The following is a 22,402-nucleotide window of genomic DNA, read 5'->3' on the forward strand; positions in this document are numbered from 1 at the left end:
TTATTGGATGTTAGGGCACACACAGGAACAAATGAAAATGAAATTAAAAAAAGAGTTTTATTACAGGATGTTAAATGTCATAAAAATTCAGAAACTACAAATTTCTAACTATTGTTTGAGTAGCATAAAATAACTTCAACGGTGAAAAAAATAAATTTGCAGAAGCCTCACTTTATGTCTCTTCACACTCCTCGTCAGTTTCCTCCTTTTTTTCTTTCTTGTGGAAAACTTTCCCATCCGACTGAACTCTCCACTGCAGATTGGCCAGCCCGGTTTTATTTCGGATCTGAAAAGCAAAAAGAAAAAACAATTGAGGAGGTAAATCTTTATTAGGATGACCTTTAGTTTGCACATGGAGTTGTGATTAACTCACCGCCATAAGAACAGCGTCCCTCACAGACGGATAGCTGAAAGACGAGGGCAAGTTTGACTTCAGTTCCACTTGAACGATGTACCTGTGGACTCTCTTTCCTGTGCTGGGTGGTTGTAAAATCTCTGTTAAAGAAGAGTGTGAAACAGGGAAATGAGAGGCCCCAAACCAGCATGCAAATACAGAAACATTCACTCACGCGGAGTAAAACAAAAACAAACAAACAAACAAAGCCCTCTTACTGTTGTAGCAGTAGAACTGAAACAGGGAACTGCATCCTCTGTCATAAAACCTATTTTCAGAGGACCTGTACAGCACACACACTCCATCTTTATTCGGCTGACCGCTGCCCCACCATCTGAAGGAGCTGCTGCTCCGGTCCGACCACTTCCACGCATCCCTGAACAGACCCATCCACACCAAATAGGACCCAGATCCTTCAACTCTGTGCTGTAACGCCTGGTTTTCACTCTGGCTCCTCGCTGAGGCCAAGTCCATTAAGTTCTGCCGGCAATACTCCTGGGCTTCCCTCCAAGACTTTTTTTCAGGAACAACAGAAATCCTTCCTGAGTCCTTATCTGTAAGTTTGGATAAAGGATCAAATTCTCCATCCTTAAAAAGTTACACAGTGAAAACAGAACTAGACTGAGAGGTTTTTACTGATTATTTGTTGTCAAAGAAGCCAGTAACTGATATTTGAGGCCGAAATTCATTTGCAGTAAAAGTGAAAACATTGGCGTCAAAATTTGGGATAATACAAACTCCAACCCTTAAATTTGTTTAAGGCCTTTAAGCTTATGTTTGTTAAACAGCTCCCAGGCTCAGCAGCCGTCTTATAAAGTTAAATGAAAACTTAAAAAGCTCCCTAAAGTTTCCTACAGTAAGACAAGTTTTCCAAAAAATGTCTCTGCCTGTCACCAATCAGACGGTGCTGTGGGTGGAGTAGTGACTGCAAACTGAGAGGCCAAAAAAAGGCCAATGCCAATATGACTGAAAACATTGATTATCGGCCTGACTGAAAAATTGGCCAGGCCGATAATCAACAAATTTTTCATACTCAGCATAAGAAATTAAATTTTCAGATGTTATTTTGGCTCTAGTACAGGCCAATAATCTGCCCTGCTGATTATCAGCATTTTATCATTATTAGCTTAATAATCTAAATTTCGGACTGTGTTATTTTTGCCCCTGTACAGGCCAATAATCGGCCAAGCTACTTATCGTCCTGGCTGGTTATCAGCGTTTTATCACTATCACCTGAAAAAAAAAACTAAAATTGACTCTGTGTAATTTTGGCTCCAGTACAGGTGGATTATTGGCCCGGCCAAAAATTGGCTAGGCTGACTACCAACATTTTATCATTATCAGCATGAAATTAAGTTTCAGATGTTATTTTGGCCTTAGTACAGGCCAACTTTGTGCCTGGCTGATTATCAGACTGGCTGGTTGTCAGCATTTTATCATTTTCAAGAAATTAAATTTCAGACTGTATTTTTGGCCCCTCTATCGGTCAGTAATGGGCCCAGCTGATTATTGGCCTGGCTGATTGTCAGCATTTTATCACTATCAACATAATAAATTAAACTTCACACAGTGTTATTTTGGCCCCAGTTCAGGCCGATTATTGGCCCGGCAAAAAATTGGCCAGGCCAATTATCTACATTTTATCATTGTCACCCTAAGAGATTACAGTTCAGACTATGTTATTTTGGCCCCAGTACAGGCTGATAATAGGCCGGGCCAATTATCGGCCTATACTGAGGCTGAGTCTAACCCAGGCTGATTGGCCCGGGTTAGAACTTGAAAAAAAAGACAAAATCTTGATGTTAAATCAATGGGGAAAAATCTCTCCTCACCTTCCTGGCAGGCAAACGGAAGCTTGTCATCACAGACCACGCTGAGCCATTTCCCATCAGCCCTCATTCCTCCACAGTGATGAGAAGGATTTGGAGACGTGGCCCAGTTTGTGTACCCAGCAGATCCCTCACTGGTTTCAGTCTCTCCCACAGACCACATCCAGGAAGCCTCACCGGTCTGGTTCAAACCGATCCAGACTTCAGACGTCAGGTTGTTGGCTGCCGTCACTTCCTCCAGCCTCCTCAGGTCGCCGTGGCTGCTGATGGTGGCGAGGTCAGTGTATCTCTGTCTGCAGAGAGTCTGGGCGTTCTCCCACGTCATTTTCTCCTGAACGAGGTGATACTCTCTGACGTGTGAGCAAAAAGTGGTGAGACCTGTGGAGGAAGAGCCATGAAAACATCGACCAGAGCGCTAACGAGCAGTAAGACACGATGAAAGAGAAGAGACAGTGAAGGAAGTTACCGGAAGATAACATCAGCATCACCACATGAAGCATGTTGTCTGGGTTGGTTTGAAAAAGTTCACACGCTCCTGAAGGAAACAAGTCGAATCACAACATGAAAAGCTTGTTTCCTCCTGAGGAGAGTGGTCCCTCACTCCTCTCTCCCTGTCATCCTTCTTACCTGAGCTCTTTGGGTCATCCTGTTTTTTGTGGAAATGCTTTCAGCATAAAAATTTGCATTGCATTTGAATTTAAACAAAAGACCTGTCAACCTGACGTGTCCAGGCAGACACGTATGAGCTGGTATGTGCTGTGTCCCCTCCATCTGTGAGGAAAGATAGATCCAGATCTACAGATTCCTCCTCTTTATCCTGACAGGAGCTCTCTTTGCTTTTTGCCTCGTCTTCTTCTCCTCTGTCTCCGTTCATGGTCTGCCACCTGTCCTTTGTCTCTGGTTTTAACAGTGAGGTCAGCAACAAACCCTCTGCTCATTACCCGGCCTGTCAGACTTCAGCTTATGCTCCAAAAGCCACAAATAATCCACATAGCATGGTGTGTCCTTTCCAGATCACTCACACACACATACACACACTCTCACACACACACACGTGCTCACTTTATTCCAAGAACCTCTGGGCCAGCCAAGAGGACTCCTGGTATAAAGCTGTGTGTCCCCTCTGGCTGTGAGTCCCTGTCCTTCTCCTCCTCAGTGAACATCATCCGTCTCAGCTGCTGTTCAGGTGAGTTCACTTTCCTCAGTGTTATTGTTCAGGGTCGCACTAAAGAGACTTCTTTATTTGTTTTTATTTTTTTGTATTGTGATTTAATTTAAATGGACAGGTCCAGAAAAAGCAAGGTAAAAGTATCAAAGAGATAAAATCTGATGACAGTCTGATTTTGATGATAGATTACACTGGGGAACACAGGTATTGTTGAGTGAGGTCTGACAGCAGTATTTAACTATTTTTTGGGAATCCAAAACTGATCTCAGTTTTTCTCTATCACATCAAATTTTTGAGCTATAGAATCCTGTTTTATTAAAAATATGAAAAATATTTTAGCAGAAATGTACTAAAAATCTTCAGCTATTGACATATAATTAAATATGAAAGAAACAGGTGTCACTGCAATGTTTATTTCACACTGTTGTGTTTTTACAAAGGATATGGCTACAGGAGCAGATATGATCTGGAGCAAAGGAAATACCTATGTAAATAAAACACTAAGAAAGAATAGTTACAAGCTTTGAAAACTAAAAAACAGCATAAAATGAAATAGAACTTAAAACAGTATGACCATGGTTACAAGGTTAGGAGAAACCAGCACAAACCCTCTTTGTTCCTATGCTAGCTTTCTGTTTGCAGACATCGATAGCACTGACCAGTCTAAATTGTGACTTCACAAACAAGTTTCCACTTAGCTGTAGATGAGTCCAGTCGTAATCAGCTGGCAAGTCTTACTGAGGGATGGGTACCTTTCACATTTGAAATGATACAATACCAATGCCTGGTACCTGGCATTTAGTATCGGTACTCAATGCTACCAATTTTTAGTGCTTTTGTGTGTGTTTATGTGGTAATACATACTAATTTGTTCACTGATAAAATCTCAAAGTTTTTTTTTTATTTAACATATATGTTCTACAATAGAGAACCTTGTAATGCTGTGTTCATGTCCAGCGTGGAAAATCATCTACTCTTCTACTCTCTCACAGTCATTAGGATGTGTTTAGGTTCCTAAACATGGTACCGTTTGATTTTACATGAATCAGTACACCAGGGGTGGCCACCCTACGGCCCACAAGCCGCATGTGGCTCTTTGCCTTTCAGTATGCGGCTCTTCAATCAATTCATAAAAAAATTGTTTTGAGTAGTGGTGTGCCGATCAATCTAAAATATTGATATATTGATGCCAAGGTTGGGATCAGTATTGATCAGTACTTGGGTGATGAGCTTGAGACTTAAGTTTCAGTTTCTCTTCTCTACATGTGCACTCCTCAATTCCTTATGTGCTCATAGATAAATGGATAGATGGATAGATGGATAGATAGATAGATAGATGGATAGATAGATTTGATTTGATTTTCATTTTATGTCATTTCGTTTATGTGTTAGAGGAAGTGTGTTTGTAAGACCATGTGTGTGATGCGGCTCTTTGTAGTACCCCAGTAATTTTTGTGGCTCTTGGTCTCTAAATGGTTGGCCACCCCTAGGGTACACGGTACTACAGAGGGAATTTGGTTGGTACCTATAAAAGTACCTAATCTAGTACCCATCCCCTGTGTTACTATAGCTGATCAGTGGAATTTTGCTAATCTGGAGGGTAAGAGGTGGAAAAAAAACTTGATGTGCTAGAAAAAAAAAACTGACTTAAATTTGGGAATCAGAGTGCTAATCTTAGTTTTAATCAGCATGAAAACCTAACTCAACAGAAAAAAAATCCATTGTCCCCTCTCGGAAATTTAAACCAAATGTTAAAAAGAAAATAAAAAAGTAAAAGTGGACACAGTTTAACCTCTTAAGGATAATAAAACAGTTTTTTTGAATGATAGGTCAGTTTTCCAATCATCCAGGGGCGACTGACTCGGACTAAACCATCTCCTTGTAACTGTTTTCTTGCTTGCAGCAAAGAGGGATTGCAGCAGTTTAATCTCTATGTTCCAAGAAAGAGACAAGACCCAGATCCAGAACTTCTGAAATTCTGAAACACCATAAACAAAACTTTGCTCTGACTTCTTTGAAACATGTATAATCTGTATTCTGTCTGCTTTGGGGAGTTAATGTCTGTATCTAGAGAGCAGAGGGAGGAAGGGACTGACAGGAGGTTAAAGACCACGCCATCAGCTTCAAAGCCTCTGTGCACGCGGCGAGACTGAACTGTTGAGCTGAACTTGAGCCCATAATCACTTCTTTATGATAACAGAGGATCAAAAGCAGACATGGAGGAATCACAAGATCTGCATTAAACCATCGGGACAGCTGATCTAATTTAGCCTCTTTCAGCTTTTTGTTTTGGTTTTCTGACTCCCAGCTTCAGAGTTTTGATCCAGGCTAGGTAGGGATAGACCAATTATCAGCATGACTGACTATCGGCGCCGATATTTAGCATTTTGAGGCATATTGGTCTTTTTTTTTTTTTTTTTTTTAAATCTGGTGGCCAATAGAAAGTTAAATTTTGACGCCATTATTTTCACTTTTACTGTAAATGAATATTGGCCCCAAATATCACTTATCGGCTTCCTTACTACTGATAATTGGTATCGGCCCTGAAAAACACATCGGTCTGTCTCTAGAAAAAAGACAAAAGACAAAAAAGGAGGAGCAGGAATGATCCGTGGTGACAGGTTATTCTCAGTGACTTAATCTTTTCAGCCCGCCTGTGACTCTGTTGCTCAGTCCGGATCTAAAAACATTCAGCGGAGAAGCGATGTGACGGATTCCTCTCCAAATCCCTCATCTGCCTTTTGTCTGTGTGCCCACGTTTATCCCCATCCACCAGCTCACGCTGGGAGATCTTGGCTAAAAGATAACCATGAAGGGATCTGAGAGACTTCGTGGGCCTCAGAGTTGATCTACCGGGCTGATGGATTCAGAGCAAGGCATTCTGGGAGAGCGTCCAGTGATTTACATTGAAGTTAGAATCAACAGTTGGAGTTTGTTTCTTTAAATTAAACCCTGAACCTTCCATGAGTCACTCTGAACTTATAATGTCGAGTTAATAGTTACTAATGGGGCTTCGGCACATTTGGGAGTTCCTCCGGTTCAGGGAAAAGCGCAGGCAGATCAAATGATAACAGAGGACTTGGCGTGTGTTAATAGCAGCCAGACGAGCAGCTTAATTTCTCCATCCCACATTCCCTGTGGTTAATCCAATTAAAGATGAAGGATCGGCCAGCTGATCGCTTGCTCTCATCCAGGGTAACGGGACACTCGGCCGGCTCAAAGTCCCTCTGGCCTCTTCTATTCCTAGATCATTAGCAACAAACGGCCCTCCCCTTGATCTGTGTCCGAACAATAACACTCACCTCCAGTGAACCTTCAGCGCTCAGACGGTCAGAGATGAAGAGTGACTCAGCAGGAGAGAAGCTAACAAAAATATACATTTAATGTGTGAAACCACTGACGGAGGAAGCTGACACAGCTTCACTTCAACACTTTGATTCCTCACAGGAGCTTTAATTCAAAACTTTCACTGAAATCAAACTCAGTGAAAAAACTCCTTTGAAATAACGTACTCTGTTGAAAGAGAAAAAAAAAGCCACAAACCAAACATTTCATTTAGCTGCTGTCTCTTTAAGACTCCCAGCTCCACAGACCCCCTTCACTCTGATTGGCCAGCCCTCTGAAGGCCTGTCAAGAAAAATGTATACATGTATACAAAGTTAAAAAGCAATTGATTTTGAAAATAAGATGGCAAACATCTTCTTTAGTTGGTTTGAGACAGGATTTGAAAAAAGTCAGTGATTCAGTGTCACGGATGTCCAATGGGAGGGAGATCCAGGGACAGGAAGCAGAGCCACTAAAGGCCCTGGACCCCAGAGGCTGGGTTTGTTTGTGACGAGATCATTGAGGTACCGAGGGGTGGATTTATGGACCACTTAGCAGCTTTGGCCTAAAGCCATGACCTCATCATTTCAACAAGTTTCATGAAAGTCTTGTTGAGATCCTAAGAAGATCTCGTAAAGATCTCATGAAGACCTTAAGAAGATATTGTGAAGGTCTCATGGAAAACTCGTGAAGATATCGTAGGGATCTCTTTAAGATCTTGTAAAGGTCTCATTAAGATCTTGTGAAGAGCTTTTGAAGTTCTTGAAAAGACCTTGTATAGATCTTGTGAAGGTCTTGTTGAGATCTCTTGTGATTATCTCAAAAGATCTCATAAAGACCTTAAGAAGATCTTGTGAAGGTCTTGAGGAGATCTCATTAAGATCTAATGAAGATCTTGTTAAGATCTTGCAAAGATCTCATTAAGATCTTGTAAAGATCTTTTGAAGGTCTTATGAAGATCTCGTATAGATCTTGTGAAGATTTCTTTAAGATCTCATGAAGGTCTTGTGAAGATTTCTTTAAGATCTCAAGTGTCTCATGAAGATCTCAATTAGATCTTGTAAAGGACTCGTTAAGATCTTGTCAAGGTCTCAAGAAGATCTCATTAAGATCTTATTTTGATCCTGTGAAGATCTTTTTAAGATCTCCTGAAGACCTTGTTAAGATATTGTTAGGATCTTTTGAAGATATATTGAAGATCTTGTTTAGATCTTGTGAGGGTCTCATTAAGATCTTGTTGAGATCTTGTGAAGATCATTTTGAGATCTTGTAAAGCTCTTGGGCTATTTATCTCAAATCTGGTGTTTTGATGAGTTTACAGACAGATTCATCAACGTATGAATGTGCAGAAGTTTGACGATCTGCACATTGAGTTTGAACATCCAGCGTTGTTACTTCACATCCTTTTTCAAACATGGGAAAGCAGAACACCTCCTCTTTGAGTGAAATCATTTGACTCCTCTACTTCTGATTCCTCTGCAGGGTCAACATGTCTGATCTGGAGGACCATGGGTGAGTCGGTCCGGCACCAATGACTCATTTGATGTTTGGATTTCTGTTTAACCAAAGGTCTGATAAATAACTTTTCTCTTCTTCCTCAGGAATCATCCGGAAGGTAAGCTGATTCACTCCTTCATTGTTATGGCCAGTTTGCTCTTTCTCCTGAACTCACTCTCTGTCACTGGTAGCGTCTCCAGAGGAGGATGAGGAGCAGGGAGAAGGAGGTGAGTCTGAGCTGATGAACTGGGTCAAACTTTTTCTTCTGTTTGAGCGTGAGACCTAAATAATGTTCCGATGTGCTGTTTTGTTGCTGCTCTGGATGCCGTGATGAAGATGAACGCCCTAAATACAAGTAAGACTGCACAGAAACACATGAAGCTTTGAGAATAAACAAAAATACTTCTCTTAAAAGTAAAAAAAACTGTGTGTTTCTGTTTGTCTGAAGGTCGCTGGTCACACAAATGGCGGCTCCTAAAATCCCAGAGGGGGAGAGGGTGGATTTTGATGTACGTTCTTAATGATGAGCGTAAATATCACACAATCACAGAGCGCTGTTTAACCTGTGAACTGATCTCTGTGTCAGGATATTCACAGGAAGAGGATGGAGAAAGATCTCCTGGAGCTGCAGACTCTGATCGACGTGCACTTTGAGCAGAGGAAGAAAGAGGAAGAAGAGCTGATCGGGCTCAAATCAAGGATTGTAATCACTTTGTTTTTTCATTCCCCTCATTTTACCCAAGTATCTGCACAATGAGAGAAGACACATCAGCTTTAACAGAATTCTGGCGTCTTTTTTCTGTTTTAGGAGAGCCGGCGAGCAGAGCGCGCTGAGCAGCAGCGTGTGAGGGCTGAGAAAGAGCGGGACAGACAGACACGGATCGCTGTAATTCAGATTCAGCTTTTAATTTCATGTGTTTGAGCCGTGCATGCAGTGAATCAGAGCTGTGAAAGTAAAAAGATGTAAAAAACGACTTCTGCAGGAGGAGAGACAGAGGAAGGAAGACGAGGAGGCCAAGAAAAGGGCGGAGGACGAGGCCAAGAAGAAGAAAGTGCTCTCCAACATGGGGGCTCACTTTGGAGGGTTCCTGGCAAAGGTCACAGAGTCACGCTCCTGTTTCATCAGTAAAACAGTTCCTCACGTCAACAAGAGTCTGAAATTGAAGGTGAGATGTGTTGGTTTTTCCTGCAGGTTGAACAGAAGCGAGGCAAAAAACAAACTGCGAGGGAAATCAAGAAGAAGACTCTGACAGAGAGACGCAAACCGCTGGCTATTGAGAACCTGCGAGAGGACGACCTGAGGTCTGTCTGAAATATCTTAAAGCATCATTCTTTCTGGGGTTTTCTGGGGTCTTCTGGGGTGGGGGGTTGGCTGGTTGGGACCATGGATTGGTTCTCAGCAGATCAGTGGGAATTTTTGGGCAGCGTCTCACTAAACTCTATGCATTAAAAAATAATAAAAATAAATCAAAAAAAATGTGTGTTTGATTGTCCATAAAATAAATAAGATAAATAAATTAAAATAAATTAAAATAAAACAATAAAAAATTGATAAACAAATGAACAAAAACAAAAGGAAAAAATTATGTTATATTTGTCACTATAACTGTAATAAAAATATTATTATTATTATTATTATTATTATCACAATATTTTAATGTTTATTTGAAAAAATATATATAGGTATTCTTTTTGTAATTATTATATATATATATATATATATATATATATATATATATATATATATATATATATATATATATATATATATATATATATATATATATATATATACATATATATATATATATATATATATAAACAAAAACATAACAAAATTAAAAAAAATGCTGTCATCTTTGTCACAATTATTGTAATGATAATAATATGATATAATATAATAATAATTGCAATGATAATAGCTATAATAATTATTATGATGACAATAATAATAATAATAATAATATTGTAATTATCTTTGTTGCATTTTCATGTTATTTTAAAATATATAAAATTATACAGCTATCATTTTTATAACCATAGCTATCCACGCAACAACACTTTGTTCACAATTTGTTAATGTCACTGTCTTGTCTTGTGGCACAATAAAAAAAAAATAAAAATAATAAAACAAATTAAATAAAATAAAGCATCTCACGCTGCTTGTAAACTCTGACAGCAAGCTAATTTAGATTTTAAAAGGTTTTAATTTTTTTCACAATCAAGGTCTTGTGTTTCAGAGAGAGGGCCAAGGAGATGTGGGAATGCATTTACCTGCTGGAGTCAGAGAAATTTGACCTGACTGAGAAGATGAGGAGGCAGAAGTACGAGGTGAGTCCAGCTCAGGAAATACAGACAAGCTTTTATTTTATTTTATTTTTCAGTATTTTTCAAGTAAATGCTCTTACTTTATTTACATATCTTAATTTTAAGTATTACGCCTTATTATTATTATTCATGGTTAATCATTTGCTTGTTTTTCACCATTATAGTTTGTTATATTTTCATTAATCTGATTCATTTTCAAAAAAAAATTTGAAAGTCCTTTCTATTTCATCTGTATATACATATGTATGCCTTTGAATTTAAAACCAAAAACCGAATAAAAAAGAGTGAAAAAAAAAGAGAAATAATGAGTAACATCAAAATCCTTTCAGATCAACGTCCTCCTGAACAGAATCCAACACGCTCAGAAATTGTGAGTAAACCTGCTCATTTAAAACCAACTTTTTAGGCAAACAAACGAGTGATTTAGAGATCTGCCTGTTTTTATTTCAATGCAGCAAAAAGGGACACGGTAAGGGGAAGGTCGGAGGACGCTGGAAGTGAAATCACACAAAAAAAATTCACAAAGGAAGAAGAAGATGGCTCGATGGTTCAGTGCAAGGATGCAGCTTTTTTTTGCAGTGTTAAACAGACGTATGTGTGGCATTTATCGACAGCCACTTGCACTTTAAGTTAATAAAAATGTATTCACATTGTGACTTTTCTGTTTCATTTCACATGCAAAGTTCAGAAAAATGTTTCTAGATACTACGGCAAATCTGTCTGAAGCTGCTGACAGGTGCCACTGACTGACGTTAAACTTCCCTTAGAGAGAAAACTGACGATTCACCACCTTCACTTCCTCTGAGGGACGAAAAGAGCGTGCACGTCATCGCTCTTCCCCTCCTGCCAAGGCTCAAATTCAGCCTTGAGAGCGATGCTCGCCACTGTCTCTGCAAAGCCGGCCTCCTGCTCTTTATTCAGGTCCAGAATGTACCTGAGAAACACACACACACACACACACACACACACATCCTGGTATTAAACACAGCAGCGACAGCTAACTGCTCCTCATCAGGACCAAACTTTGAAAGTCAAATCTGAAAATGTACCACACGGTGTAGTTACTGTACTCATGGCGACTGTCCCGTCACCATGGTAACAAGCCCTGTTACTATAAAAACCCTCACTTGGCCAACTCCACAACGAGCACAGCGTCTGGTGCTGCAATCTGTCTCAGTGTTGGGCCCAACTGGTGCACGCAGCTTCAGAGGGTTTTCAGAGAAAGACACAAAAACAGAGACGGTCGCGTTAACGTGCAGCTGAGGTCAGGTCAGGATATTTATATGCTAAAAAACACTGACTGTTGATGTGGTGAGAGTCTCTTTGTGATGATGAAAGATAAAAATAAACCTCTCACCTGGCAGAGACGTAGATGGTGTTGAAGAAATGGGAATATTTCTGTTTTTGGGGCAGTTTGTGAAGCGAGTCCATCGGCAGGAAAGTGACAGAGATCCCGTTCAGATGTATTAAATCTGAGAAAATCAGAATATAAGCGCCTTTTTCTGTTCAATCACCTGAGCCCACCAGCTGCTAAACTTAATAACAACGTACCATTAATAGTGATGGGTTGGCGGTCACTCTGTTTGGACGCCTCCTCTGCCTCTGCATCCGAGTGAGGAGAAGAGGGGCAGCCCCGTCTGCTGGACAGCCACTGGAACAGTGTGTTAACATTTGCGAGGGAGACGTCCTGTGCTGTCTGCAGGTGTGAGGAAAGCAGACACGTTATAATACTAAAAGATAAAAACCTCAACGTGTGATTCAGGCTGAAGCTGCTGTGAACGAACCTTGATGTGTTGCTCGTTCTGTGTCTTCAGCAGCTCTTTGTCTTCAGTTTCAACGCCAAATGAGAGGTAAGGACTAGAGACGATGTCTCCCCAGTAACCTCTGACAGCCACTCTGTCCCCTTTCTGTCCACACACACACACACACACACACACACGCGCTGTAAATCCTCCATGCTGTATCATTTCATCACTGTGGATAAAACAGGTACATACCTGCCTGAACACTCTTGAAGACAGCAAACTTTGATTGGTCGTTTGGTAGACGCCTTCTCTCATTTCAAACGCCAAACCTCGCTCCCTCCATTGCACGTATTGTTGTTTGTTGATGACGCCACACTGCGGATCAAATAGGCCTTTAAATTTCTTTCCTTCTGTTTCAACATTTGCTTTTTTCAATCCTTAAATTAGAGCTCAAATAATCAATAACCCCTTTCTGGTGCAGTTTCATGGAAAGGTCCCAGTCGAAGCAGCCTCTCTTGGAGTCGTAGCGTAGCCCGAGGTGCTGCCTGACCCGGTAATCCCAGGCTTTGGACATTGAGATAGGAGAAGAAGACGGAGGCTGGATCCATGTCTTTAAAATCCTGGCGAGCTCGTCTCGCTCCTTAAACTGTGGAAATATGTAAAGAGAAGGACGTCGGTCGACTTTCACCAAATCTGCACACATTACTCAACAAATGTAAACATCAACCACAGAATCTGATACGTGCATAGGCTTCTCATACTGAATGGTTGTACCTTAAGAAGAGTGGTGTTCAGACAGGGGTGTGCTGCTGTCTCTAATGTCTCAGTGACACAGAGCGCCAGCTGTGATGCAACCAGCCTCAGAGTCTCTTCTGTCTGACTGCGGATCTCAGCGTTCCCAAACACCTCCAGGAAGATTTCTGTCTTCTCTGTGGGCGTTAAACACACACAGGGAATCACACACATGTCTGACATACAGCAACTTTTCTCATCAGTGTCTCACACAATGTCCAAGTCACCGTTTGTCCCCATGCTCTCTGGGGGTATCAGAGCCAGGTAAAGCAGCAGCAGCTGCCTGGCTACCACCTCCATGCTGTTCTCTATCACCCACACCTGTAGGACAGAAAACATTGTAGCTCTTGTGGTGGGTTGCACAAAATATCCTCAAATGACCACAAATGTGACTCACATGTAGACGGTCTGTGTTCTGCAAACCAGCAACGGTTTTCAAAATATGCCGTGGGTCTCCACTGCCAACCAGTAAAACATTAGTCTCTCCTTCAAGTTTCATGGGACCTAGAAAAAATGAGGTTCCATCATTTATTTAGCAACAATGCAAATCATGTGTTGGAATTAGCAGTTTTTGCGCTGTCTGATTTCTCAAATGTCAAGTTTGCTCTTTCAACTAACACTAGAATACATGTTTGTGTTATTATTTTCAGCATTATTTGTTCAAAATAATAATTTAAACATGACAAATCTGTTTAAATGTTTTTTAAAATAATTATTTAATTAGAATATTCCACTTTATGTGTGTCTGAGAAATCTGTGTCAACTGTGTTACCTATTTAAAAAACCCTACAAATCAGCAATGATTTCCTCCAGAGTCACATGACCCAAATCGATTGAAGTCCCATCCTTTTTGTTGTGAACCTTGAAGAAAGTGTGTCATGTTTCAGCTCCTCCTCATCAATATTTCATCAGAATGATTGTCTGTACATGGGGCGCATTAACTGTTCATCAACTGTGTTACCAACATTTTTTGAAGTTCTTACTATAGATCAGGGGCCCCCAAACTTTTTCCTGTCAGGGCCAAACAACTTTTTCCTTCTCTGATGGGGGGCCAGGGTCAGTTTGTAAAAATAAATAATAGCACTATTAGTGAAATATATAAAAAACTTTTTATGAAATAAATAATAACTAAATAACCATTTTCAGGTTTTGCACGGAAAAAAAAGACCACGAAATATTAGCTTTCTTGTAGACACCACTGTTTGCAGCGCTCTCTCATTAACTTCACTGTGAAAACCAGAAAGCAAGCAGGCTAAGAAACTGGACTATGTGATACAACACCTACCAGCACAATACATTTCACTACCAGTATGGTTGTATAACAGGATTTTTTTAAGGGAGGGGTTTCAGAGAGGGCACAAACTGCAGAAGGGTGGAATGGAAAGTGTAAATTTTGATCACGTGGTCAGACTGAAAAAAAAAAAAAAAAATCATAATGCGCCTCTGGTATTGTTCAGGGGGCCGGGCAATCTGGAGGCGAGTGGTATCCGGCCCCCGGGCCATAGTTTGGGGACCACTGCTATAGATGTTATAAAGACCAAACTGTAAAAACCACAGTTTATAAAATAATGCACCTTTTTTTCTATTACTTAAACATTTGAGAATTTTATCAGCGTTTGAGCTTGCCAATTATAAATAAATAATGACCAATGACACATTTTTTACTTTTTTGTATACCTGAAATCATAGAATCGCCCCCATAGTGAGTTTTAAAATTCAAATACAATGCAGGGAAAGATTTACACTTTAATTTTCTTATTCTTGATTTTCATTTTAAATTGTTTTTCGGGGCAAAATTTTGCACCAATTTGGTGGAATAGCCCACATTAGCTGCCATTATAACAGTGAATTTTCAACATAAGTAATACACATTTATTTAAAAAAAAAAAAAAAAGCTGTGTCAACCTTGGATATATTTAATCTTTCGTTTTTTCTTTTCTTCCTTTTCTTTAAAAAAATAAAATAAAATAAAATAAAAACTAAATATTTTCTGATGAAGTACCCTGACGCTCGTGCGTAGCATCACGCGCGCGCCAGTGTACCAGAAAGTTCTCACCCATTCTCAGCAGGTCACGCGCAGGACTGAAGCCCCACCAGTTGACGCAGCCTGCTCCTTCAGACGCTCGTCCAGCGCTCATCCTGTAAGTGACCCTTCAAAAACCCAGAAAAGTCCATGAAAACGGGTTTTCAGCCTTTAACTGACGTAGTTTTGCTTGTTTAACTGTCTCGATATGAAGCAAGTCAGCGAATTGTTCGAGTAAAGTAGCAGGTAAGGTTTATTTACCGGTAACATTAGCACATGAAGCCACAAAACTGGGCAGAACCGGTTTTCGACGCAGTTATATTGAAAAACTCGTCATTAGCTGCAGTTAGATACCATGAAGTTAACACAAAACGATAGAAAAACTCACCTTTTTCACTGTTTTGTGCCTGTAAGGTAAAGTTTCCTGCATCAGTCTAAACGGAAGCTCTGAGTCCTGTTGCTAGGTAACATAACTCCTTATGGTGACGACTGGCGTCATCTACTGGTGGTACATGGGACTGCACGGTCCCAAATCAGTTCTAAGTAGTTTCTGAAACTCCTGTTTTTTTTCTTTTTATTCATTTTTTTCGATGTTTTCCCCCATGTAACTGATTATTAAGAAACAATATTCGGTTTATTTATTTGTTAAAGGTGAAAGAGTTTTATTTGTATGAGAACATCATGATAGTCTGAAACTCTGCTGCACCACAGCACAAAAAAATACAAAAAAAGCTGAGTTTATGAACATATAACATATATTCCTGAACAATGAGTGATTCTGAAAACCTCCTTTAAATATCATACAAAGCCAGAGCATAATAATACACTAAAGACGCATGTTTACATTTGACAAAGGTTCATAGGGGTTTACAGGAAAGGAGAAAGTGATCTGCAGTATCTGCGCATCATTAACACACACATGCATACAAACATGAAAAAGTTGCCAAAAAGAAGCACAATAAGACACCAAGATGCAAAAACTGAGAAAACATTAGGATAAATATCTTAGCACTGCAACCCTAGCGAGGTTTTGCTTTGACCGCAGCATCGACCTCTTCCTCTGGCAGGAGAGTGTGCCACTGGGCGACTGGACGTCTGGGATTGGCGAGCATATCCGACCAGTGTCGCAGGCCCACTCCTGTGGCTCCGTAACCCATGAAGGTTTTTCCAATGGGGTCATTGCTGCCAAGTTTGTCATAGTCGAACACCGTGATGACGACTTGTACTTTCTGAAACATGGAGAAAGAAATGTTTACTAATGACTGTGACGTCTTAAAAAGGTAGAGAGTTAAAAACACATCATACCTGAATCTGCTCAAAGGGCACATCGAAGCTGAAACTCTCATTGAAGTAAGGGTTGAGAGTGTTTTTCTTGACTGTCGTCTTTTTCTTCTTGATGCGTTTCCCGTTTTGTTGCAGAACAATCTTCACATATGGATCTTTTGGAAAGGAAACATTGCTATGTTTTGTAAATTTGTTGGATTTTCTGAGTGAAAGTCAAGTTGCATGGCGCACAAATACCTGATAAACCACCAACGTCCATTTTCTTCAGATTCTTCGCCTCCATGATGTTCACTGTCAGTTTCCCAGCAGTTGGTACATACCGTAAAGAGATGCAAATATCGCCCAGTTTTTCTTGCTGTAAGAAAATATAAATGATGAAGTAAGGAAAACAGATTGTGTGTAGGTTAATGAATCCACAGGAACCATACCTCCTCTTTCTCTCCACTCTCCAAGTCCCGCCATTGTTGCATCGGTTGCCCTAGATCGACGCTGTTCATGGGAATCTTTATCTCACCGATCATATCATGTTTGGAGAAGCGGTCAAAGTCAAAGACTTGCAGCACCAAAGTCTTTCCACCCAACTCAGCGTACGGAATCTAAAACAAAAAAGTCACCATAAACAGACGTCTTTCTGCGGTTGAGGTCACGCCAGTTTGAATATTTCACAATTTACAGATCTAGACGTGAACAGAGGACATATCGCGACAGGAGACAATGATAAACATACTGCACTGTCTTTGTCAGGGGGGTGGATACCTGGACAGACGCCATTCAACAGGACAGACTACAGACGAGGGGAGGAAGACACATAGGCCAAACTCCTGCCTCTCGAGGGTAAAAAGTAACACGTCATCAACAGCAACACATGCTGCGACAGAGACATAAAGACAAGAGACGAGAGAGAGAACAAACAGACATCAACGAGACAACAAAGACTGGATTGTCAGCGCGCGGTACCTTAAAGATGAAAGTCTCGTTGAAAACAGGGCATAAATTCTTGCGTTGGACTTTGGTCTCGTACTTTTTCTTTTTGTCTGGTAACAAAAACACTTTGACATAAGGGTCTGACGTCCCTCCCATGTCCATAGCTGCAAGGTCCTGAGCCTGAAGGATGCCCACTATGAGCTGTAGAAAAGAGAGAAGAAGAATCACAAAGAGGAAACAAATTTCTGTCATAATACATGAGATATCCTTTCCTCACAGGTCGTACCTGGGCGTCAGTGAAGTTGTAGTCCAACGAGAACTCCAGCTTACCCAGCTTCTCCTGCTCTTTCTCCTCTTCCTCCCCTTGCTTCTTCACCTCACCCTCCTACAAAGTAAAAGCCCACATAAACTGGAAACTCACCCAGAAGACTCACAACAGGTAAGTTTACGCTAAGAACACATACCTTCTCTCCTCCTTCCCCTTCACCTTCCTTCTCCTTCCTGCGGCGACCCGTCTTTCTCTCCCTCACTTTTTTGGGCTTTTTCTTTTTTCCGAAGCATTTTTTGAAAACACAGAAGATGAAGCATCCCACCAAAACCAGGACGACCACAACTATGGCGGCTACAGCCCACATGGGAACTGCAACGTAGAAAGTGGTGAGTTCACACGAGATACCTCAAACCATGGCGTCCCTTTCATTCACGTGATGTAGGAAATATTTGGCCTCTTGAAACATCTACAACAACAAAACATCCTCTAAGTAGGGATGGGTACCAAATTGGGTACTTTTATAGGTACCAGCCGAATTCTGTCAAAAGTACCGGGTACCGATTCATGTAAAATCAAAAGGTACCATGTTTAGGTACCTAACTGCATCCTTGTGACTGTGACTGTGTAAGAGTAGGCAGTTTTCCATGCTGGACATCAACACAGAACTACAAGGTTATATATTGAAGAATACATTTGTTACATTGAAATTTTTTTAAACTTCATTCGCAAACAAATTGATATTTTTTTTTACCATATAAACACAGAAAAGTACAGAAAATTATTACCGTTGAGTACCGGTACCAATTGCCAGGTACTGTGGTACCGTATCATTTCAAATGTGAAAGGTACCCATCCCTACCTCTACGGACAGAAAAGCTCTTTTATGAGTATGATACGTAACATCCTGAAAATAAAAACAAGTCGAACAGTAGATTTTAGGCTTCGTGCTGCTGAAATTATTTTAAACTTGTTTATCTTGTGACGGTTTGCTGACAAGCATGTGGGATCTCAGCAACACCCTTTCCCACAATCTGATAATAACACACTCCTGTCTGAGGAGTGTCTGTACAACAACAGTACTCTCCAGCATGACGTGCCTCACTGAGGGCAACGCAGCAGTTTCAGTTATTCACTTCTTCCACTCAGGATTCAATCTGTTTAAGACAGGGGGGAACCCTCTGGGCCTTCGAGGTATTCAGTGAAGGCCAAATAAAAAATATCCAAAGAATTTTTGTACTCCTGGATAATAATTACTTTTTGATTTTGTTTTATTTTGTTTTTATTTATTTATTTTACTCACTGAAATCATTGCAATGAGCTTTATATTATAAATTTGTCCTGGCAAACAGTGGGTTAATATAACTAAATGGAAAATGGACCAATCACAATTTTCCTTTTGATGGTATCTGGGTAAATCAGCGACTCCTTCTGGCAGGCAGGGCCTTCAGTAGCTGCAACGGATGCCTGTGTAACTCAAGCAAATGTGGACACAATTTGACAATGACAGCTGTCTTAGCCAATCATATTTTGTTAAGTTGTGGGCGGGATCATTTCCTGTCATCTTCCGGGGATTCGCGAATACTTAATGGATAAGCGCCTAACTGTAGCTGTGAGTGAGTGAGGAGAAAAGAGAAGATCCGGTTGGCAGAACGTGAAGAGAAACGTTGGAAAGTAACGGAGAAGACTGTGTGGTTGCTAGATTACTTGAAACTCCGTTTTCAAGGCTGTCTTTTCAAGAAAAGCTTGAAATTATCCAAAAAGGTCGACCATCACCCAGTTTGCCAGGATTAGTAGTCTAACCTCGGCGCAAGGTGGAGTGCACCCTCCGCAGCTGTGATTTGGTGATGCCTCAGAGGCAGGTTTCCAGAGTGTCAGGCACATTTTAATGCAATAACCAATCACAGCAATCACTATTTAATGTAACTGTCTGAACTAGAATATAGATTTGTATCTATATTAACAGTCCCGTCACATCTGATGTCAGATTAAAGCCTTTTGTCATAATGGAAACTTAACCTGACGGCAGCAGGAAGTTTGATGCACATCTTACAATTAAACAATAAACACCCTTTACATCTGGTACTGAGTATATATCTGGCTTCTCTCATTTCATTTAATTCAAAGAAAAAAAGGAGAAAAAAGACGGAGAAAAAAGAGAGAAAATAAATATATGTTACTGGATGTACCTGTTATTTCCCATATTCCTCTATTTTAGTCTTTATTTTTAACGTGATCTAAAAAGATGGAGAACATTATTGCAAGGAGGATAAGGAGGAGACACCGGGAGAGTATACAGTATATCACTAAAGGTGCGCACGATTTAAGCACAAATTTGTGCGTACACACTGTTTGTGAATGAAGCCTATTGTGATTTTTTTCAAATTTTAGATCTTAACTTTTTTAATTGTTTGAAGTTGTGTTAGGTTTTGCAGTGTTCACATGATAAATTTGTAATCCCGCAAAACTATCAATATACTGAACTTCCATGTCACATGATTCTGGCTTTTGTTTTTATTTCTTTGTTTGATTGTTTATTGCCACGTGTGGTCCCATGGTCCTACTGAAGGCCCAGTGGCTGGGGCCACGGTTCGCCACTGGTTTAAGATAACCTGAATACAGGAGGTTGGATTAACTTATCAACAGTTCCTCAGATTGTTTAGAGGTGGCGCTTACTTGGCAGATGACCAAGCTCGTTCATGAACTTCTCCTTCATGTGGTTGTAGTCGTGCCCTGGGTGGTGTTCACTGTGGGAGTGTTCGTGGTGTTCTGTGTGGTGTTCTGCGTGCTGATGGTGGACCGGCTCTGTCGCCTCCTCCGACTCCGGCTCGGGCGACTCCGCGGCCCTCCTGGCCCGGACCCCGACGCTTGCCACTCTCATGTCAGCTGTGAAAACAGAGGAATCAGAGCTCACACTCAGGAGGTGACTTTCTATGTTCTCTGGTCCTTCATCCAGAGATAACACACTCTCATATGTCCTCTGTGTAATCTCTGAGTCCATGCGTTGCAGTACAGTTGGAGAGGACATCTCTAAGCCAGATGCTCAACATGGCTGACCCTAATCCCTCTGTTACTCTCATTCTCTCTGTCATCTCCTCCTCCCATAACTCAGACGTTCACTCCCTGTTTGTTCCATCCCATTTTCCTCCCTCCACTGTCTCTGCATGTAACTGGATTAAACTCTGGTGCTACATTATTAATCCAAAATCCCAGATCCTCATGGCTCAATCAAATAAGGATGGTTTCCTCCATCATATTTTCTCTGTGTAGAGTTTTAATCAATAACAACTGTTGGTTGGATTACCATTCAAACAAACACCCTGTGGCTAAGATAAAGAAAAACTATCATCTTTTTAATATTTGATTGAGTGAGAGTTAATCAGGAACAGGATTGATTCTGATTCTCCAACAACAGTTTCTTCATGTCACACCAGACTCCACTGAGACAAAGTACAAAGTGAAGCAGACAGACCTGATTTGACACGCTGTACTCTCCAGAAGAGTCTTATCTGTGCTTTAACGTGTAATTTACAGGATATTCTGAACCACTAATTGTCTGGTTGGCTTGTGTTAAACACTGAGCGACCGCCTGACTTATCATCACTGAGTTTTACGAGCACACAAACAACCTTCTGGTCGTTTTGTGTGCTTTGACTTTGGCGATGACTGAGCAGAAACAGATCTTTAAGGCGGTAATTTCCACGAATGTTTATTTCTTATTCCTGCTTATTTGGTAAAAGAGCAAAAGTGATTGGGATCAGGATGAACTCTGATCTCAGGGAGGGTTACTTTCATCTGAATCTTAGATATAGGAAAAAACAGCAAAGACAATAACAAAGCTTGCATTTTTTTTCAAAAAACAAACACAGAAGAGTTTGAAACTTCCTTACCTGATGATATGTTCACTCCTCTTCACACCAAAACAACTTCTGAAGCAGTGTCAAGCTTTAAATCTTTAATCTTGTTGCCTCTCCTTTGTCCTCACACTCTTCACATCCTTCTGAATGTTGTTGACTGTGACTGACATGCTCTTTTCAACCCTTTCCATCAAAGCTCAAAGCGCTGGCAAATCACCAGAGCAGCGTAGTGATTTAATCCCCCTCTAGCCCTCCTCCCAATATTAGAATACTGACAACACATCTGTTGCTTCACGTCTTTTTACAGAGATGCTCAAAGAGCAACTTTTATTTTTGTACACTCCCTTTTCTGTTAAAACTGCACCCTCAGAGGGTGTGGATGATGTGAGACCCCACTCATTGAATTGTTTATTGGATTCAGGGGAGGTGCTGAGGTGGTTGATCATCCCCCAGACTGAAGAGATTGTGTGCATCCAGCCCATCACTAATCCTCTCTGCATATCTGCCCTCGCAGCAATCTACACACAACTTTCACTGAGAGAGGATATTCCACGCTGCCGTTCCCTTGGCTTACCATTTTACTGTACAAAACACACACGTATCCGTATTTAGAGCACAGTGAAGCGTAATCTGCAGGCATGCTGCCACGTGTCTGCATCGCCTCATCTGCAGATCACAGCGGCTGCAGTCCAATGTGAAACAGCTTCCTCTAATATTTCAATTAGCAAACTGCAGAATAAAAATAGAAACACATTTTATTTCACGAGCTTTGCAGCATCCATTGTTGGTTGGTAACTTATTTCTTCTTAATCATCTCAGAATTGAACAGATCCAACTTTCTTCAGCTGATTTATATCCTCCTGACTACCAGGAAAAAAAATATTGCCCAATCACAAAGTTTTTAAGATTACCCAATCTTTGTGAGGTCATTAGAATACTAAATACATTTTTTTGGAAAAAAAAAAAAGG

The 22,402-nt window shown here is 40.6% G+C and overlaps 4 protein-coding genes across 5 annotated transcripts; 1 reads left to right on the forward strand and 3 right to left on the reverse strand.

The window, feature by feature from the left end:
- Nucleotides 1-68: 68 nt before the first annotated feature.
- Nucleotides 69-3,476, reverse strand: LOC141784888 (macrophage mannose receptor 1-like). Its single transcript, XM_074662835.1, has 4 exons — nucleotides 2,227-3,476; nucleotides 613-948; nucleotides 374-495; nucleotides 69-286 (listed from the first exon to the last, which is right to left on the reverse strand). Exons 1-4 carry the CDS (start codon nucleotides 2,546-2,548, stop codon nucleotides 173-175), a joined length of 894 nt encoding a protein of 297 aa, XP_074518936.1. The 5' UTR covers nucleotides 2,549-3,476; the 3' UTR covers nucleotides 69-172.
- Nucleotides 3,477-8,324: 4,848 nt separating this feature from the next.
- LOC141784862 (troponin T, slow skeletal muscle-like) lies at nucleotides 8,325-11,129 on the forward strand. The gene is made up of 11 exons (XM_074662784.1): nucleotides 8,325-8,330; nucleotides 8,404-8,439; nucleotides 8,549-8,567; nucleotides 8,661-8,721; nucleotides 8,799-8,915; nucleotides 9,021-9,098; nucleotides 9,196-9,309; nucleotides 9,405-9,514; nucleotides 10,453-10,543; nucleotides 10,870-10,910; nucleotides 10,996-11,129. The coding sequence occupies exons 4-11, from the start codon at nucleotides 8,677-8,679 to the stop codon at nucleotides 11,039-11,041; spliced, it is 642 nt and encodes a 213-aa protein (XP_074518885.1). The 5' UTR covers nucleotides 8,325-8,330; nucleotides 8,404-8,439; nucleotides 8,549-8,567; nucleotides 8,661-8,676; the 3' UTR covers nucleotides 11,042-11,129.
- Nucleotides 11,124-15,569, reverse strand: dnaaf3l (dynein axonemal assembly factor 3 like). Of its 2 annotated transcripts, none has more exons than XM_074662780.1 (12): nucleotides 15,489-15,569; nucleotides 15,134-15,216; nucleotides 13,475-13,581; nucleotides 13,305-13,398; nucleotides 13,060-13,214; nucleotides 12,752-12,931; nucleotides 12,538-12,660; nucleotides 12,325-12,447; nucleotides 12,092-12,236; nucleotides 11,898-12,012; nucleotides 11,668-11,742; nucleotides 11,124-11,474 (listed from the first exon to the last, which is right to left on the reverse strand). In XM_074662780.1, the coding sequence occupies exons 2-12, from the start codon at nucleotides 15,213-15,215 to the stop codon at nucleotides 11,333-11,335; spliced, it is 1,341 nt and encodes a 446-aa protein (XP_074518881.1). In that variant the 5' UTR covers nucleotide 15,216; nucleotides 15,489-15,569; the 3' UTR covers nucleotides 11,124-11,332. The 2 variants fall into 2 exon arrangements, with proteins under 2 accessions (XP_074518881.1, XP_074518882.1); XM_074662781.1 differs by having other exon boundaries at nucleotides 15,134-15,228; nucleotides 15,489-15,552.
- A 550-nt stretch (nucleotides 15,570-16,119) lies between these two features.
- On the reverse strand, nucleotides 16,120-20,457 carry syt5b (synaptotagmin Vb). Its single transcript, XM_074662782.1, has 8 exons — nucleotides 20,253-20,457; nucleotides 17,773-17,948; nucleotides 17,595-17,693; nucleotides 17,342-17,509; nucleotides 16,813-16,980; nucleotides 16,622-16,739; nucleotides 16,406-16,539; nucleotides 16,120-16,329 (listed from the first exon to the last, which is right to left on the reverse strand). Exons 1-8 carry the CDS (start codon nucleotides 20,455-20,457, stop codon nucleotides 16,120-16,122), a joined length of 1,278 nt encoding a protein of 425 aa, XP_074518883.1.
- Between the last annotated feature and the right edge of the window lie 1,945 nt (nucleotides 20,458-22,402).

The sequence above is a fragment of the Halichoeres trimaculatus genome, unplaced genomic scaffold (assembly GCF_033239565.1).
Source record: "Halichoeres trimaculatus isolate MK-OKI-2021-1 unplaced genomic scaffold, fHalTri1.1 fHalTri1_scaffold_23, whole genome shotgun sequence".
Classification (NCBI taxonomy): Eukaryota; Metazoa; Chordata; class Actinopteri; order Labriformes; family Labridae; genus Halichoeres; species Halichoeres trimaculatus.

Coding starts and splice junctions, on each gene's coding strand:
- LOC141784888 (XM_074662835.1), bottom strand. CDS start 2,548: ATGACGTGGGAGAACGCCCAGACTCTCTGCAGACAGAGATACACTGAC. Junction 496..612: donor TCAGTTCTACTGCTACAACA/GTAAGAGGGCTT, acceptor CTTCTTTAACAG/AGATTTTACAACCACCCAGC. Junction 287..373: donor GGGACGCTGTTCTTATGGCG/GTGAGTTAATCA, acceptor TTTGCTTTTCAG/ATCCGAAATAAAACCGGGCT.
- syt5b (XM_074662782.1), bottom strand. CDS start 20,457: ATGAGAGTGGCAAGCGTCGGGGTCCGGGCCAGGAGGGCCGCGGAGTCG. Junction 17,510..17,594: donor ACAACTTCACTGACGCCCAG/GTACGACCTGTG, acceptor TCTTTTCTACAG/CTCATAGTGGGCATCCTTCA. Junction 16,981..17,341: donor ACGAGACTTTCATCTTTAAG/GTACCGCGCGCT, acceptor TTTTTGTTTTAG/ATTCCGTACGCTGAGTTGGG.
- dnaaf3l (XM_074662780.1), bottom strand. CDS start 15,215: ATGAGCGCTGGACGAGCGTCTGAAGGAGCAGGCTGCGTCAACTGGTGG. Junction 12,661..12,751: donor TGAAACTGCACCAGAAAGGG/GTTATTGATTAT, acceptor TTTGATCCGCAG/TGTGGCGTCATCAACAAACA. Junction 12,013..12,091: donor CCAACCCATCACTATTAATG/GTACGTTGTTAT, acceptor TGATTTTCTCAG/ATTTAATACATCTGAACGGG.
- LOC141784862 (XM_074662784.1), top strand. CDS start 8,677: ATGGCGGCTCCTAAAATCCCAGAGGGGGAGAGGGTGGATTTTGAT. Junction 10,544..10,869: donor TGAGGAGGCAGAAGTACGAG/GTGAGTCCAGCT, acceptor AAATCCTTTCAG/ATCAACGTCCTCCTGAACAG. Junction 10,911..10,995: donor ATCCAACACGCTCAGAAATT/GTGAGTAAACCT, acceptor ATTTCAATGCAG/CAAAAAGGGACACGGTAAGG.